This window comes from Primulina huaijiensis, chromosome 4 (assembly GCF_012295235.1).
Source record: "Primulina huaijiensis isolate GDHJ02 chromosome 4, ASM1229523v2, whole genome shotgun sequence".
NCBI classification, from domain to species: Eukaryota; Viridiplantae; Streptophyta; class Magnoliopsida; order Lamiales; family Gesneriaceae; genus Primulina; species Primulina huaijiensis.
Window position 1 is genome coordinate 16,782,305 of NC_133309.1, and position 19,222 is coordinate 16,801,526.

Genomic DNA, 19,222 nt, shown 5'->3' on the forward strand with positions numbered 1-19,222 from the left:
AAAATTCAATATATAGAACATAGACTTTTTGATACCTTTGATTTGACAGTAAATTCGTGACAAGAAACGAGTGAGTTATGATCATTTTCGTGGGACTGCACAAGATGTGAAATTTCTGTGTCATAAAATCCGTCACCCTCGGTTATTTCGAATTCTACGACATATAAGTTAGTTTTCAGGAAATGTTTTTAACATATGATTTGTAGTACTCTATGTTATCTTCGATTTGACAGTAAATTTGTAATTTTTTGATAGGAAATGAGAAAGATATGATTTTTATTGTAAAACCACTCAAGCTGTGAAAATTTGTGCATGATCTTCACGTTTTCTCAAGTTTTGGTTGCAAGCTTCATTGGGATCTCCTGAATCTTTGCTGCTTTGTTTAGGACAGCATGTCCAGAGCGTTCCAACGAAGCCCTTGACGCTTTTTAAGTATGTACGACGTGCAAAGAAATATTTTTATGTTTTTGAGGTATGCTAAATGTAGAGGCCCGTGTTTCGTAGTTTTAAAATTGCGGAATTATTTAAAATTTTTCTTAATAAAAATAAATAACATGCCTCATTCATAAAATAAACTGATAAAAAGTTTAAGGTTAAAATAGCAGCGGAAGTAAATATTTGTTTCAAACAACAACTTAAAATAATTCATCGTGATAAAAATGAGTTTGCAAAATAATGATAAATAAACTGAAATATGAGGTCCTCGGGTTCCTACTACTGCCGACCCAAGATGGCTCACTGGTCCCCGCCCCCAGTCCCGACCTCATCAGTACCTACAACAATCAAGTCTAGTGAGTCTAAATACTCAGCATGCATATATCATGAATAACAAGTACATATATCATAAAATCGCATACAACGTAAAAATATAATATCGTAAAGCGTAACGTAAAAATCGTGTCATGAGTAATTATAAATACGTGCATAACTAAAAATCGTACGTAAAATATTTGCTCGATAGAGCCCTGCCATAACATTGCATATCATGATTTTTCTGTAGAGATAATGTTCTACGCAAGTGGCCTATAACTCCCATAACATAACGTGAGCGCCTGATCAGACTAAACCACAGTATACTGGGCGGTAGAGATCATCACAGCCCTTGGACTGGATATCCGTACCCATACATAATCATAAACTGGTCGTAAGTCACCGGATGAATCAATCTCATAAGCGTAAGGTGGCCACAAGACATATCGCATGTATCTCAAAAATAATTATTTTATATTTTATGCACGTAATATAATTAAAATCCTGTTTTATTTTACCAATTGGGTTGGATCGTTCCCAGGATCGCTTCGACCTAATTCTAACATGAGGGACATGCAAATAACTTAACTTGACCAACCCTTCAAAAATCGAATAAAAAACGAGACAACTACGCCCAACAAACTTAGTATTCAACCATGGCTTTTCACCCACCCGAACCAACATCGAACCATCGTTTAGCCATGATTAAAATACTGAAAAAATACTGGAAAACATAACCATGGGGCTGCAATACACGAAAATAGTGAATAGAGGCCAAAATCAAGAAACGCTCTTTCGAGAGTCACTTTGGCACATTGCACCGTAAATTCTCGTAATACTTCTAAACTTAACCAAATCACGAATGACCAAAAACATGACCTTCCTAACTCAATAAGGTACTGTCAAGGCCATAGGCTAAAAGCCAACCAAGAACTCGTACGTGACCTCTGAATCGAAGCAAAGCTGCTGTAAAATTCCAGCGGCAGCAGCTGTTGTGCTTCCATGCTTAGTTCGTGAAACCAGGGCCATTGGGGCTTGAACCACCGGCCACGGTCTCTTACAAACATCCTAATAAGTGGCTTGAACCATGGCTAAGGGCACTAGGCCAACCAAAATCCACCCAAACACCTAGGATGACACAAAGCTCAAACCGAGAACACAAAGAAAAAATATGTACTATGCGATTGTTTGGATCGCTTGCTGTCATGTGTCGTTCCAGTGGTCATATGATCGACCATGGCTCTATCTAGACATCATGGGGTATTGTGTGAACCATGGCTAAGAGATAAAAAGCAAACCAAGATCCACACAAAACTTCAAGGCCGAAGCTTCACTCGCGCAGGGGCAAATATCGAAGGGGGTACTTGTCTTGTTTTGTTTTAAAACCGATGGGACTATGAACCAAGCCATGAAAGGGCACCTTGGTCACGTCATAGACATGTCAAGGAGGGGTTCGAACCATGGTTACAGGCCCTAGGCCAACAAAGACCCGAACCCTCACTTTTGATAGCAAAACAAGAAATCGAACTCAAAATGGCAGTATGGAAGAGTTGTTGTCATTTCCCTTCCTTGCATGCATGAGGCTTGAACTAATGGACCAACATGATCCTAACACACCCTAGTAAGTGCCTAGGTGCATCCTTGAGCGCCTGGAACGAGCCATACCCTGAAGCCACAAAAACAACAAAAACCGTGAAGCACAAGGAAGAGCAAAAAAAAATCTGTGCAGAATTTTCGTAAATTTCTGTCAACATTTCGGTTTTTGCTCCATGAATCATCAACATATAATGTTTTAAAGTAGTTATAGGACTTGATTGAAGAGAAAAGAAAGATATAAACATGCCTGGAAATTGTTGTGATGAAAGAACAAACCGATACGACGAATACGGCGCGGAGGAGACGGAGTTCCTTTTCTTTTCTACTTTTCTCTCTTATTTTCTTGCTAGCCTCTCACGATTTTTGTGAAGGTTTTTACTCTGAAATTTCGGTGGAATGGTGGAGAGGGAAGGCTAGGAAATGAATTAGGAAGTTGCAAGATAATTGGAGATTTGAATGGCAATATACAAACTTTTCTATCCTTGAGTTTTGAGTGATAAGGAAAAGATTTGAATTGAGAGAGATATAGGGGATGAGGTGACCGATTCCTTCCTTTAAAATGGGGTATAAAAATTGCTTAATTATTAATTATTGGTGATTAAATGTGAGGGGATTATCTACCAAGAATGGATAAGGAAAAGAATCAAAGAAAATGAGTTGCCAAACTTAATCCAAATCCTTAAGGGGTGGCCGATTTCTTTATGATAGTGGGGATGAAATATTGCTAAATTATTGAATATTAAACCTTTAAATTTTTATCTACCCATTAATTATTTTAGTGAATTAAATCATTAATTTAGGATAGTAATTATCTTGCATGCATGGCTAATTTTTAAATTAAATTTACTAACCTGTTAAGTTACCATTTCTTAAATAAAATAAGCCTATATTAACTTATCTCAATTGGTCACACATTTTAATTTAGGCTTTTAATTAAATTATTGGACATAAAAGAATTTATTTACTACTTATCTCTAATTAATTAATTTAATTCTTAAACATTCTTTTACATTAAAATAAATTACCCTTTAACTTGAATAAATTCTAGGAATTTTTTCTTATCATTAAATTTTATCTTAATACTCCAACTCCAGTCCGCCCTCACTTACTTAACTGAAAAGATAAAAACTAAAATACTGCGTAAAATAAATGTTAATAACTCAACCAATTTTAAAAGAATGAATTTAAATTCTCATGCATAAAAATCATTTTAATTTAAATAATAGTAATTATGCATGGCTTATACGTAGTCTGATTTAACGGGTTCTACAACTCTCTCCCCCTTAAAAGAAATTTCGTCCTCGAAATTAAAACTCACCGAATAACTCGGGGTAACGACTCCTTATCTCTGGCTCAGACTCCCACGTAGCTTCCTATTCCGAATGATTAAGCCATTTGACTTTCACTAGCTTAACCAGTTTGTTTCGAAGCTTCTTCTCCTGTCTGTCTAAGATCTGCACTGGTCTTTCCTCATAAGTCAGGTTCGGAGTGAGCTGCAACGGTTCGAAATTCAAGAAATGCGAAAGATTTGCCATATACTTCCTCAGCATAGAGACGTGGAACACATTTTGTACTTCGGCCAGATTCGGCGGAAGAGCAACACGATAAGCTACCGTCCCAACCCTGTCGAGGATCTAAAATGGTCCGATGAATCTCGGACTGAGCTTTCCTTTCTTCCCGGACCGCATGACACCTTTCATAGGTGCTACCTTCACGAAAACATGGTCGCCGACGGCAAACTCTAGATCTCTCCTCCTCTGATCCGCATAACTCATCAGTCGACTCTGAGCGGTCCTCATCCTATCACGGATCTTGACTACTACATCGGCGGTCTGCTAAATGATCTCCGGACCAAATTCTGATCTCTTCCATACTTCATTCCAGTGAATAGGCGATCTGCACTTGCGACCATACAGTGCTTCATACGGATCCATACCTATAAACGACAGAAAACTGTTGTTATAGGTGAATTCTACCAACGGCAATTTCGACTCCCAACTCCCTTAGAAATCAATAACTCAAGCGCGGAGAAGATCCTCCAAAATCTGGATAACTATCTCTGACTGTCCATCTGTCTGCGGGTGGAAAGCTGTGCTAAACAACAACTTCGTACCCATAGTCGAATGCAAACTCTTCCAAAATGAGGAAGTTAATCTAGGTTCTCGGTCAGACACGATAGATACGAGAATACCATGAAGTGGGACTATCTCCCGGATGTACAACTCTGCATACTGAATCATGGTGAAAGTCGTCTTAATAGGCAAGAAGTGCGCTGATTTGGTAAGACGATCAACAATCAACCAGATAGCATTTGATCCTCTGGCTGACTTCAGCAAACCGACTACGAAGTCCATGGTGACATTCTCCCACTTCCACTCGGGAATAGGAAGAGGCTTGAGCATACCTGCTGGTCTCTGATCTTCCGCTTTCACAGCTGTCAAGTCAGGCACTCGGATACAAAACGTCTGATATCCTTCTTCATTCCGGGCCACCAATACAATAGCTGCAGATCTTTGTACATCTTCGTACTCCTAGGGTGAATAGAGTACGGCGACATGTGGGCCTCTGATAAAATATCTGCTCGAATAGAATCACTGTTAGGAACCCACATTCTGCCTCGATATCTCACAATATCGTCGCTAACTGTATACAAGATACTGTCCTTGGCCTCATCTCTCTGCTTCCACTTTGCCAACTGCTGATCTGCTGACTGCCCACTGCGAATACGATCCAGAAGAGAAGACTGAATCTTCAAAGTAGATAGACGGGGAACTCTACCTCGAGGATATGTCTCTAGATCAAACCTCTACATCTCAAACTGAAGAGGTCTTGAAATCGTCAAATGAGCCATCACTGTGACTTTCCTGCTCAATGCTTCCGTAACTACATTAGCTTTGCCCGGGTGGTAGCTAATGTCACAATCATAGTCCTTCACTAGCACCAACCAACGCCTCTAACGCATATTCAGCTCTTTCTGCGTAAAAAAGTACTTGCGGCTCTTATGGTCGGTAAAGATCTGGCACTTCTCTCCGTACAAATAATGTCTCCAAATCTTCAAGGCAAAAACTACGGCTGCCAACTCTGGATCGTGGGTAGGGTAGTTCTTCTCATGGGTCTTCAACTGACGAGAAGCATACGCTATCATCTTCCCATGCTCCATCAACATTGCGCCTAAACCGAGCTTCGAAGCATCGGTATACAAAACAAACGCGCCGGGCCTTGACGGCATGGCCAACATTGGCGCTGAAATAAGAGCTTGCTTCCAAGTATCGAAGCTCTTCTGACACTCATCGCTCCACATAAATTTAACATTTTTCTTTGTCAATGATGTGAGTGGAACTGCGATGGAAGAGAATCCCTGAATAAACTTCCGATAATATCCTGTTAGCCCAAGGAAACTGTGGATCTCTGATGCATTCTGTGGCACAACCCAATCTCTGGCTGCTGCAACTTTCGCTGGGTCTACCTTCATACCGCTGCTAGAAACGATGTGGCCTAAGAACGCCACCTTCTTTAACCAGAATACGCCTTTACTGAACTTCACGAATAACTTATGCTTCCGTAGGGTCTGCAAAACTGCGGTCAGATGTCTGCTATGCTCCTCGTGATTCTTTGAGTAGACGAGAATGTCGTCTATGAATAATATCATGAACTGGTCAAGATACGGCTGAAATACGCAATTCATGAGATCCATGAAGATCGATGGCACATTTGTCAAACCGAACGGCATCACAAGGAACTCGAAATGGCCGTAACGAGTCCTGAAAGCAGTCTTGAGAACATCGGCTTCTTTCACCCTCAACTGATGATAAACGGAACGCAGATCGATCTTTGAGAATACTGAAGCTTCCTGTAACTGATCAAATAAATCTTCAATCCGCGGAAGTGGGTACTTGTTCTTCACTGTAGCCCTGTTCAACTCCTGGTAATCAATACAGAGCCTCATCGAACCATCCTTCTACTTCACAAACAAGACTGGCGAGCCCCATGGTGAAAAACTCGGGCGAATGAACTCCTTGTCAAGAAGTTCCTTAATCTGCTTCTTCAGTTCTGCCATCTATGTCGGTGCTAATCGGTACGGTGCTTTTGAGATCGGTACCATACCTGGCATAAGCTCAATAGAAATCTCCACCTCTCGCTCGGGTGGCATACCATAGACTTCATCAGGAAAAACGTCTAGAAAATACCTGATAATTGGGACATCGGAGGCTTACTGACTAGGTTCCTCGGGAACGGTTACAAAAGTCGCTAAGAACGCTCGACACCCTCTACGCATGAGCTTCCTAACCTGGACACAAGGTATAATGCGCAGTAAAGGAAAGTACCTGTCTGGTTCGAATAAGAACTACTCCATCACAGGCGGTCGGACTAGAACAGATCTCCGCTGAAAGTCGTTCAAAACTCTATTCCCTAATAGCCAGACCATACCCATAATGATGTCAAACTCTGGCATCGGCAGTACGATCAGATCCGCATAAACATGATTGCCATGAAGTTTGAGGTTTATGTCTCGGATCACATTAGTAGCTGTCATCTCCTCTCAAGAAGGCAATACTACCGAAAACGAAATATCTAGCCCAATGGTCTTGACCTTGAGGGAATTAGCAAAGATCTCCGAAATAAACGAGTGAGTAGCCCCTGAATCTATCAAGGCTTTCGTAGCTGAGCCACCTATAAAAATTCTCCCTGAAAGGTTGGAACATCAAGTTGAACCCAATAATTACAAGAACTAAACTTATAGACAGACGAAGGTCAAAGTTCTACTAACCTAAATTCCCGAAAGAGCACTGATTATAGCATGCAATCCTATCGCAATTCTATGTTCAAAATCCTAACCAAGACCCCCAAAAAATCAAAATTCAAATACAACTTAAAGCTTTAAGATACCTGTCATGAGCATGGTCTCTGGGTTCGTCTCCGCTGAATGAAGAGCAAAAACTCTGCCTTGAGTAGGTTGACTCCCCTGAGGGCAATTCTTCAGTAGGTGGTCCGGACTACCACACTTATAGCACTTCCCTGAGCCATACATGCAAACTCCGGCACGAGCACTTTGCACAGACTGGGTACTTAACAGCCCTCGTGATTGCCCGTCCCTGCTGCTGCTGCTGTCCTCTGTTCCTGTGTGGACCGTGGAAAGGCCTCTTATTCTGATGCTGCTGTTGAGAAGGTCGGTGCGCCATCTGGACTGGTCGCTTGCCCTGGCGGTCTCTCTCTATATTGTGCTGATCCTGCTCTGCAGCTAGAGCTCTGGAGACGGCAACATCATAGGTAGTAGGGCCATCCACCAAAACATCACGGCGCAAGATCGGCCGCAGACCATCCCAAAAGTGTCTCAGCTTAGCTCCATCATCATTCGCAATTAGGGGCACGAAGTAGCAACCCCTCTCAAACTTAAGGATAAACTCCGTAACAATCATATTTCCCTGTCTCAGAGTCTTGAACTCCCTGGTCAACCTGGAACGCACCTCGTCAGTAAAATATTTAGATTAGAATACCTCTGTAAAGCGCTTCCAGCTCAGAGTAGCCAAGTTCAAGCCTACGGATGTTTCTTCCCACCATAAGCGAGCGTCTCCTCCAAATAGATAGGTTGCAAAACGAACCATATCTTCATCTCCCATCTCTATGAACTCGAAAATAACCTCGAGAGACTTGATCCAGCCCTCGGCAATCATAGGATTCGCCGTCCTTGAGAACTCCTTCGGTCTCATCTTCATGAACCGTTCATAGGTAGCCTCAGGCCCCGTCGACCTGGTTGCAACATCATTGTTCCCCGCAAACTGTGCGAAGAATCTAGTCATCCCAGCTAGCATCTGGGCATTCATGTCCGGTGGTGCATCTCTCTCCTGCCTACGATCCTCACCGTCCTCCTGGCGAGTCTCATCATCTCTCGCGCGCTCAAGAATGAGTCTAGGAGGCATATTGTTCCATACATATAACCCATACGTAAACAACATGCATAATTCCATTATTTCTTTAAATTTAAATAAATATTGTATAATCATAATCTTGACAATAAACATTTCATGTAAACATGCTGACAAAATATTTTATGCTTTAAACGAAATGCGTAAACGTAAAACTTACAGACCGAAGACGTGACTTCGTGAGCTTCTCGAAGTCAGTAGTAGTACAACCCTTTACAAGAACATAGGCTCTGATACCAGCTGTAGAGGCCCGTATTTCGTATTTGTAAATTTGCGGAATTATTTAAAATTTTTCTTATTAAAAATAAATAACATGCCTCATTCATAAAATAAACTGATAAAAAGTTTAATGTTAAAATAGCAGCGGAAGTAAATATTTGTTTCAAACAACAACTTAAAATAATTCATCGTGATAAAAATGAGTTTGCATAATAATGATAAATAAACTGAAGCATGAGGTCCTCGGGTTCCTACTACTACCGACCCAAAATGGCTCACTTGTCCCTGCCCTCGGTCCCGACCTCATCAGTACCTACAACAATCAAGTCTAGTGAGTCTAAAGACTCAGCATGCATATATCATGAATAACAACTACATATATCATAAAATCGCATGCAACGTAAAAATATCATATCGTAAAGCGTAACGTAAAAATCGTGTCATGAGTAATTATAAATACGTGCATATCTGAAAATCGTACGTAAAATGTTTGCTCGATAAAGCCCTGTCATAACATAGCATATCATAATTTTTCTGTAGACATAATGTTCTACGCAAGTGGCCCATAACTCCCATAACATAACGTGAGCGCCTGATCAGACTAAACCACAGTATACTGGGCGGTAGAGATCATCACAGCCCTTGGACTGGATATCCGTACCCATACATAATCATAAACCGGTCGTAAGTCACCGGATGAAGCAATCCCATAAGCGTATGGTGGCCACAAGACATATCGCATGTATCTCAAAAATAATTATTTTATATTTTATGCACGTAATATAATTAAAATCCTGTTTTATTTTACCAATTGGGTTGATCGTTCCCAGTCCAAGGCCATAGGCTAAAAGCCAACCAATAACTCGTACGTGACCTCTGAACCGAAGCAAAGCTGCTGTAAAATTCCAGCGGCAGCAGCTGTTGTGCTTCCGGGCTTAGTTCATGAAACCAGGGCCATTGGGCTTGAACCACCAGCCATTGTCTCTTACCAGCATCCTAAGGAGTGGCATGAACAATGGCTAAGGGCACTAGGCCAACCACAATCCACCCAAACACCTAGGACGACACAAAGCTCAAACCGAGAACACAAAGAAAAATTATGCACCATGCGATTGTTTGGATCGCTTGCTGTCATGTGTCGTTCCAGTGGTCATATGATCAACCATGGCTCAATCTAGAAATCATGAGGTATTGTGAGAACCATGGCTAAGGGCTAAAAAGCCAACCAAGATCCACACAAAACTTCAAGGCTAAAGCTTCACTCGCACAGGGGCAAATATCGAATGGACCAACATGATCCTAACACACCCTAGTACGTGCATGCATGAGGCTTGAACTAATGGACCAACATGATCCTAACACACCCTAGTACGTGCCTAGGTGCAGCCTTGAGCGCCTGGAACGAGCCATACTCTGAAGCCACAAAAACAACAAAAACAGTGAAGCATAATGAAGAGCAAAAAATAAATCTGTGCAGAATTTTCGTAAATTGCTGTCAACATTTCGGTTTTTGCTCCATAAATCATGAACATATAATGTTTTAAAGTAGTTATAGGACTTGGTTGAAGAGAAAATAAAGATATAAACATGCCTGGAAATTGTTTTGAAGAAAGAACAAACCGATACGACGAATACGGCGCGGAGGAGACAGAGTTCCTTTTCTTTTCTACTTTTCTCTCTTATTTTCGTTCTAACCTCTCACAATTTTTGTGAAGGTTTTTACTCTGAAATTTCGGTCGAATGGTGGAGAGGGAAGGATAGGAAATGAATGAGGAAGTTGCAAGATAATTGGAGATTTGAATGGCAAGATACAAATTTTTCTGTCCTAGAGTTTGAGTGATAAAGAAATTATTTGATTTGGGGGAGATATAGGGGATGAGGTGACCAATTCCTTCCTTCAAAATGGGGTATAAAAATTGCTTAATTATTAATTATTGGTGATTAAATGTGAGGGGATTATCTACCAAGAATGGATAAGGAAAAGAATCAAAGAAAATGAGTTGTCAAACTTAATCCAAATCCTTAAGGGGTGGCCGATTTCTTTATGATAATAGGGATGAAATATTGCTAAATTATTGAATTTTAAACCTTTAAAGTTTTATCTACCCATTAAGTATTTTAGTGAATTAAATAATAAATTTAGGATAGTAATTATCTTGCATGCATGGCTAATTTTTAAATTAAATTTACTAACATGTTAAGTTACCATTTCTTAAATAAAATAAGCCTATATTAACTTATCTCAATTGGTCACATATTTTAATTTAGGCTTTTAATTAAATTATTGGACATAAAAGAATTTATTTACTACTTATCTCTAATTAATTAATTTAATTCTTAAACATTCTTTTACATTAAAATAAATTACTCTTTATCTTGAATAAATTCTAGGAATATTTTCTTATCATTAAATTTTATCTTGAAACTCCAACTCCAGTCCGGCCTCACTTACTTAACTGAAAAGATAAAAACTAAAATACTGTGTAAAATAAATGATAATAACTCAACCAATTTTAAAAGAATGAATTTAAATACTCATGCATAAAAATCATTTGATGTAAATAATAGTAACTATGCATGACTTATACGTAGTCTGATTTAACGGGTTCTACACTAAATGTCTTGTGATCTATTATGAACGGGTTTGGAAGTCGGTGAACGTGGCCGAGGACCTCTCCACCCTGGTAAAGCATGACCAGATTTAGATCAGAATTGGAAAGCAGTAAAGAATGACCAGAGACCAATCCACTCGGTAAAACATGACATGGGATCTCATGTATATGGTAGTGGACATCCTTGCCAGCCCAGTAATGTGGTTTAGTCTGATCAGTCGTATTTATGTGTGGGTCACTTGCTTTGAAACATATGTCTACGCAAAATGATTATGTTTATGTATGTGCAAGTATGTAAGATGCAAGTATGTTTATGAAAAGTTTTACGATATGATGGCACGTCTACGTTTATGTAAGTACGTTCATGTTCAAGTATGTATGTCCTACTTTAAAATGCATATGCTTTTATTATGTATTACTTGTTATTTTCAGTTTATGCATGTTGAGTCTTTAGACTCACTAGACTTGATTGATGCAGGTGAGGACGAGTACGAGGAAACGAGAGGTGGGGACCAATGAGCAGGCTCAGACTGCGCGGAAGCTAAACCCCAGGACCGCCTACGTTTTTAAGAACTTTATGAATGTTTCAAATACTCCAATTTTCATGAGATTGTTTACGATGTTTAAACGAATACTTTTTGCAAACTTTGTTTGTAATTGTTTTTATTTCAAATATTTTTAGACGAGCAGTTTATTTTTATCGCAATTTGAAAGATTATTATTTATTTAAGAAAATTATTATTTTTTCGCAAAATTTCAATTATTTCTAAAAAACGGTATGTTACACACAAGTTGTTTGCAAAATTCAGTAAGTGTGAATCCTGGTTGGAGAGAGTAGCATTTTTGGGACATATCATATCTAGCAGTGGCATTGAGGTTGATCCAGATAAAGTGGCCGCAGTAAAAGAATGGGTTGAGCCGAAAAACGCGTCATAAATCCGTAGTTTCCTAGGCTTGGCAGCCTATTACATGAAATTTATTCAGGGGTTTTCCTCGATTGAAGTGCCACTCACTTCATTGACTAAGAAGAATGCTAAATTTGTGTGGAGCGAATAATGTCATAAGAGCTTCGATACATTGAAGAAAGCTCTTATCACAGCCAGTTCTAGCCATGCCATCAGGCCAAGGCAATTTTGTGTTGTATATAGATGCTTCTAAGCTCAGTTTAGGCGCAGTATTGATGCAGCATGGTCGAGTTATAGCATATGCCTCCAGACCGTTGAAAGTGCATGAGAAGAACTACTCGACTCATGATCTAGAGTTAGCTGCCATTATCTTTGCGTTGAAGATATGATAGCATTATCTGTACGGCAAAAAATGTCAAATATTAACTGATCACAAGAGTCTCAAGTACTTCTTCACGCAAAAAGAGTTGAACATGAGACAAAGACGGTGGTTGGAGTTAGAAAAAACTACGATTGTGAAATTAGATACCATCAAGGGAAAGCTAATGTTGTGGCAAATGCTTTGAGCAGGAAAATAGCCATCGTAGCACAGCTATCAGCACAGAGATCTCTTCAGTCAGATATTCAGAGGTTTGGCCTACAAGTTTACCCTAAGGGCAGAGCTCTCAAGTTGTCTAATCTGACATTCTAGTCTTCTTTGCTAGATCGAATCCGTAGAGGTTAGCCTTTAGACGAAAAGTTACAGAAATGGAGACTGAAAGATAAAGCCAAGGGCAGTGTACTCTACACAGTGTATGAAGGTATTGTGAGGTTCAGAGGAAGGATGTGGTTGCCTAGTGTTGATTTGATCAGAAAGGATATTTTGACAGAGGCACATACATCTCCGTATTCCATCCATCCAGGGGGTACCAAGATGTACAAGGGCTTACAAATGCTGTATTGGTGGCCAGGGATGAAGCGAGACATTCGTCGATTTGTATCTGAATGTCTCACTTGTCAGCAAGTGAAAGAAAAGCATCAGAGGCTAGCAGGGATCTATATCCGAGAGAGAGTCCGACTTACTAAATCGGCACACTTCTTACCTGTAAAGACGACTTTCTTCATGACTCAGTATGCAAAGCTCTATATCCGGGAGAGAGTCCGACTTGCTCTACTTTTGCCGAGATTCACATCGTCCTTTTGGAAGAGATTACATACAGCTATTGGGACGAAGTTGCTATTCTGCACGGCATTCCACCCTCTGGCAGATGCACAACCTGAGTGAGTGATTCAGATTTTGGAAGATTTGTTGCGAGCATGTATGATCGATTTCCATGAGAATTGGGAATCGAAGCTACCTCTAGTGGAGTTTACCTACAACAACAGTTTCCAATCATCTACAGGTATGGCTCCCTACGAAGCACTATATGGTAGGAAGTGCAGATCGCCGATTCATTGGGACGAAGTCGGTGAGAGATCAGATCTTGGCCTAGAGATTGTTCACCAGACCGCAGACATGGTGATCAAGATCCGAGACAGAATGAAGACCGCCCAGAGTCGCCAAAAGAGTTATGCTGACAAGAGAAGAAGTGATCTCGAATTTGCCGTAGGAGATCGCGTATTCCTGAAGATAGCACCTGAAGGGTGTTATGAGGTTTGGGAAGAGAGGCAGACTGAGTTCGAGAATCATTGGGCCATTCGAAATCATGGACAGAGTTGGGACAATTGCTTAATGTGTAGCTCTACCGCCGAATCTGGCCGGAGTACACAATTTATTCCACATTTTGATGCTGAGGAAGTATATAACAAATCCTTCGCATGTTTTGAGTTATGAGCCTTTGCAGCTTGCTCCAAATCTGTCATATGAAGAAAGACCTGTCCGAATTCTGAACAGACAGGAGTGGTGTAACGTCCCGAAAATCGGAAAGCACACGTGAACCACATGCATGCAAATTATTAAATTTCTTTGGTATTTTATGAAATTCTTTTAAAGCATAAAATGCATGTTTATTTTATTAAATTGTATTTAATTATTTTTATGCATTTTATGCATATTTATTGCATGATAAAGATTTATTTCATGAATTTTATCAGTTTATACATTAGGGTTTCTAGCTGCATTTCACGCTCGAACGAGGAACGGAGACCGTAGAATTTTCAGAAAAATTATTTTAATTACATGATTTTTTATTAATTAAATAAGGTGTTTTTAAGTGTATATTTCAAAAATGAAATTTTTCTGGGTATTTTTAACCGTAGGATTTTATTTTTTATCAGTACGCAAATTTTATCGAATCGGGGGACTTTTTAAGGGTTCAGCTAATATTTTCAAAATCTTTCCAACACAAAATATTTTTCGAGAGTGCGTTTGGATTTAATGGGCCTACTTTTAAGCTTTTTGGACATAAAATCTTTTATTTAGTTTTAATTATCAATTAAGGCCCATTAGTCATTTGTTAGCTATTTAAATAATACTAATTAACCCTAAAACTTATCTTAACCTAAACCTAATCTCTCCCAACAGCCGACACCATCCCCCAGCTGCTGTCACCCTCGTTTTTCTCATCAGCAGCTCAAGGAAAAACCTTCGGCTTTCATTCCTTGCAAAAGAGAAATTCACCCGCGTCTCCCTCCTCTTTTTTTGGTCGTCGATCAACATCAGGCATGCCTTGTAACAACATTTGTGCATCATCACGTTAATATTACTGTTATAGATGTATTCTTTCATGAAAACTCTTGATCCAAACGTGAACAAGGTTGATTTTCGGTTTTGACATGTATTTTGCACTGCATGCATTGCTACTCACGTTTCTTCTGAATTTCATGCAAAGGGTTGCTGTTAGTTCGATGTAAAGGGACTGTCCATAGCAGGCTTGTGGAGTCTTGGAGATGATGTAAGGTCTGGACAGATTTGGGAAGAGGCCGAGAGTGTAGTAGTGTAGGGTTTTCTTGTTTTGGGGTAGATTAAGTGCAAGGGCTGAACTAGAGAATCGAGGACTGATTTGATCCATGGACTCGTCTCTTGAGTGTCGGAGGGGCTACGCCAGGACACCCTCCTGGCCCCCTTCTAACTGTCTTATTCTTGATTTCAGGCTCAGGTTAATCTTAAAGCCCACGTCTGAACTAGTGACGCTCGTTGGGATCGGACCCGGAATTTCCCGTGAGTATCACTTGGCGCCGTCTGTGGGAAAACTTGAGTTGAGACGTAGAGATGGTAGGCAGGAAAAGAAGTAAAGAGCTACCTCAGCATCATCGCGTCCTCAGAGGGGACCCGAACAGTCTCATGTTGAGACAAGACATGAACAACCGCATCTTGAGACGAGACAGAACAACCTCGTCAAGAGACAAGAACCGAGCAGCCCTTTCACGAGACAAGGGTCGAGCAAACCCGTCCCAATGAGAACATGGGGAACTTGACCCTGGAGCAGTTGGGCCAATTTATCACCCGGACAGTGGATGAGGCCATGAAAAGGAATCAAGAGTCTGTGTTTGTAGAGGAACAGGCCGCCCGTCAGGAACGTGAGGAAAATGTTGAAGTCCACCAGAGTAGGGTGGAGGAGACGCAACCCCTCCCAACTTGGGAGATTAGTGAGATGGGGGAGATGTGGAAGGAGATACGGAGGTTGAGGGAGCAGGTAGGAAGCAGAGCGCCGGTACCCAAGAGAGGAAGCCCTTTTTCACTAGCCATCTTGGAGGAAGGGCTTCCTCCGAATTTCCGACAATATAACATTGGTGAGTATGATGGACATACTGACCCCGAGGAACACTTGGGGAGATTTGAGAATGCGGTTTTGTTGCACCAATATTCAGATGGAGTCAGGTGCAGGGTGTTTCTGGGCACGTTGGTGAGGTCAGACCAGCAATGGTTTAATACCCTGCAGCCCGACTCCATACAGTCTTTTGAGGATTTTGCTACAGCTTTCTTGCACCAATTTGCCAGTAGCAAGAGGCATCAGAAAAATTATTTGAGCTTGTTCATGATGAAACAGCAAGAGGCTGAAACTTTGCGAGAATTTGTCCAGCGTTTCAATAGCGCAACGCTGGAGATACCAGCGGCTACTCCCAACATCATGATAAGTGCTTTTACCCAAGGGCTGAGGGGGGGGAGAATTTTTCAAGTCGTTGGTCAAGAAACCTCCGTCGAGCTATGATGATTTGTTGGCTCGGGCGGAGAAATATGTGAATCTAGAGGATGCTCAGCGGTACAAGAGGATGGAGCAGCGGTCTGGGGGAGGAAGAGTTGAGGGAACGGAGAGAGGAGGAAGGAAGAGGGGTGCGGGTAAAAGGGAGGAGGACAAAACTTGAGGTAGAGGACAATTCTCCTCACATGTTCCTCTGAACATGAATCGGGATAAAGTGATGGAGGTAAGGGAATCAGGGGAGAAGTCGCAGAGGGTGGAGAGCAGTACTAGGCTTCCACCTCTGGGCAGGCAAGAAAGATCTTCATCCAGAGATGAACCGAGATCTCGTTCATCATCTAGACGAGGTCGAGGCCCTTCCTGGATAAATCAGAGGGTTGGAGAATGGAAGAGAGAAGATCGAGATCAAGATGTCCCTCGGGAACCCATCGAGCCGAGGAGGGGAAGGAATGAGGACAACCAACCCACGAGAGGAATGATTCATATGATCTCGTGGGGTGCTACTGATGGAGATTCCGGGCGAGCTCGGAAGGCGAATGGAAGAAGGTTGGAGAGCTTTGAAATATCTAGGGGTGCAGACTTACCCCAGGATCCGGTCATCAGTTTTGGGACGGAAGACCTCCGAGGCGTTGTGGCTCCACATAACGATGCCTTTGTGGTGACGGCAACCGTTGCCAATTACGATGTGGCACGAATCTTTATTGATAATGGAAGCTCAGTGAATATCTTGTTCAAGAGCACTCTGGATCAGATAAAGGTGGAGGGATTGGAGTTGGAGCCGATCTCTACTCCTCTATATGGGTTTGCAGGACAAGCCATCCCGCCATTGGTTCAGATTGTCCTTCCTCTATCTTTGGGACATGAGCCTCGGCGGGTAACGAAGATGACAACATTTACTGTGGTGGACACCCCATCCGCTTATAATGGAATTCTGGGGCGACCAGCCCTAAAGGATTTCAGAGCTGTAGCGTCCACGTATCATCAGAAGTTGAAGTTTTCTGTAGGGAAGGAGGTTGGAGTATTATACGGGGACCAGAGGGTCGCGCGTCGGTGTTATGAGGGGATAGTGAAAGAAGAGGTGAAGAGGGCGCGTGTGGAGGTCAATATGATCAGAAGGGGGCGAAGCGGGTTGCCCGTAGTAGGGAGGGAGGTTCATGAGGTGATGGATGAGAAGCCGGAGATCGTGGCATTGGGGCCCGATAAGAAGACGCTAAGGATAGCCCCTGACCTTGACCCAGAGATCAGGGATGAACTCATTACTTGTTTACATGCTAATCTCAGCGGGTTCGCTTGGTCAGCCCAAGAGCTCACAGGGACGAGCCCAGATGTAGCAGAACACCTATTAAACATTTTACCAAATTCTCGTCCCGTGAAGCAGAAGAAAAGACACTTCGGGCCCGAGAAAGATATAGTTATAAAAAAAGAGGTGGGAGAGTTGCTCAATGCTGGGCACATTCGAGAGGTACAGTTCCTTACTTGGCTCTCGAATGTCGTTCTTTTTCCGAAGAGTTCAGGGAAGTGGGGGATGTGTGTGGACTTCAGAGATCTCAACAAGGCATGTCCTAAAGATTGTTATCCTTTGCCTCTGATAGATCAGTTGGTGGGCTCCACAGCTGGACATCAGTATTTGTGCATGTTGGACGCTTATCAAGGGTACCATCAAATTCCCTTGGCTGCGGAGGATCAAGATAAAGTGAGTTTCATCACCTCTGAAGGAACTTTCAGTTACGTGGTCATGCCCTTCGGACTCAAAAATGCCGGAGCCACGTATTAGCGATTGATGGATAGAGTCTTTTCTGAGCAGGTGGGAAGGAATTTCGAAGTGTATGTGGACGACATCATGGTAAAATCAAAAGACTCAGCCCAGCTCATACCGGATTTGGTGGAAACCTTTGCCATCCTCAAATCCTACGGGCTGAAGCTGAATCCTCAAAAGTGTATCTTCGGGGTGAGGAGTGGAAAGTTTTTGGGTTATATGGTGACAGAGAGGGGGATTGAGGCTAACCCCGAGAAGGCTCGAGCTATCCAAGACATGGTTTCTCCCCGAGGACCGAATGATGTGCAGAAGTTGACGGGGAGGATCGCAGCGTCGGCGAGGTTTATCTCGAGGTCTGCTCACAGAAGCTTACCGTTCTTCCGGACTTTGCGGAAGGCGAAAAAATTTGAATGGGGTCCGGTTTGCGAGAAGGCTTTCACAGAATTGAAGGAATATCTTGCCGACCTTCCTGTCCTGGCCAAACCGGCAGCTGGTCAGCCTTTGTGGGTATATTTATCTACCACTGAAGAAGCTGTGAGTTCGGTCCTTGTCAAGCTAGATGGATCCGTTCAACAGCCGGTTTACTATGTTTCGCATGCACTCAAAGGGGCAGAGATCAGATACTCAGGGTTGGAAAAATTGTCTTTGGCTTTGGTGATGACAGCAAGACGTTTGAGGCCATACTTCCTATCTCATCCAATTGTGGTACTCACCAACAGTCCATTGGGGAAGATCTTAACTCATTCAGATATGTCTGGTCGTTTGGTCAAGTGGACTGCTGAACTGGGAGAGTATGACATCCAGTATGAGCCGAGAACAGCTATTAAAGCACAAGCCTTAGCCGATTTTCTGGCTGAGACAGTGCATCAAGAAAAAGAGGACCCTTGGAAAGTATACGTGGATGGTTCATCTTTGAAAGAGGGACGTGGGGTGGGAGTGGTACTGATTTCACCGGCTGGGGAGGAGGTGAAGTTAGCGGTAAGGTTGGACTTTCGAGCATCCAACAATGAGGCATAGTATGAGGCTGTGTTGGCAGGACTTCGAGTAGCCAGAAACGTGGGAGCTACCCGGGTACTTATTTTTTCTGACTCACAGCTGGTAGCAAAACATATGAAGGGAATGTATGATGTGAAAGATGAAAAACTTATTGAGTATGCTCAAGAAGTGGACAGAGTCAGAGAAATTCGCAGAGATTACATTTGAACAGATTCCCAGGAAAGAAAATGAAAAGGCGGACACTTTAGCCAAAATGGCTGGAACACTGGGAAGTTGGAAGACTAGAGATGTGGTATTCCAAGTTGAACTCACACCTCACACGAGTTCACCCGCAGTTGAACAGGAG

At 42.0% G+C, this 19,222-nt stretch overlaps 1 protein-coding gene across 1 annotated transcript; it reads left to right on the forward strand.

The window, feature by feature from the left end:
- Positions 1 to 16,326: 16,326 nt before the first annotated feature.
- Positions 16,327 to 18,897, forward strand: LOC140974924 (uncharacterized). Its single transcript, XM_073438416.1, has 2 exons — positions 16,327 to 17,817; positions 17,929 to 18,897. The coding sequence occupies exons 1-2, from the start codon at positions 16,327 to 16,329 to the stop codon at positions 18,895 to 18,897; spliced, it is 2,460 nt and encodes an 819-aa protein (XP_073294517.1).
- Positions 18,898 to 19,222: the final 325 nt, after the last annotated feature.

What these genes read in the sequence shown, in the direction of transcription:
- LOC140974924 (XM_073438416.1), top strand. Translation starts at nt 16,327, where the DNA reads ATGAATCGGGATAAAGTGATGGAGGTAAGGGAATCAGGGGAGAAGTCG. An exon ending in CTGCGGAGGATCAAGATAAA is followed by an intron (nt 17,818 to 17,928) that starts GTGAGTTTCATC and finishes TTTTCTGAGCAG; the next exon opens with GTGGGAAGGAATTTCGAAGT.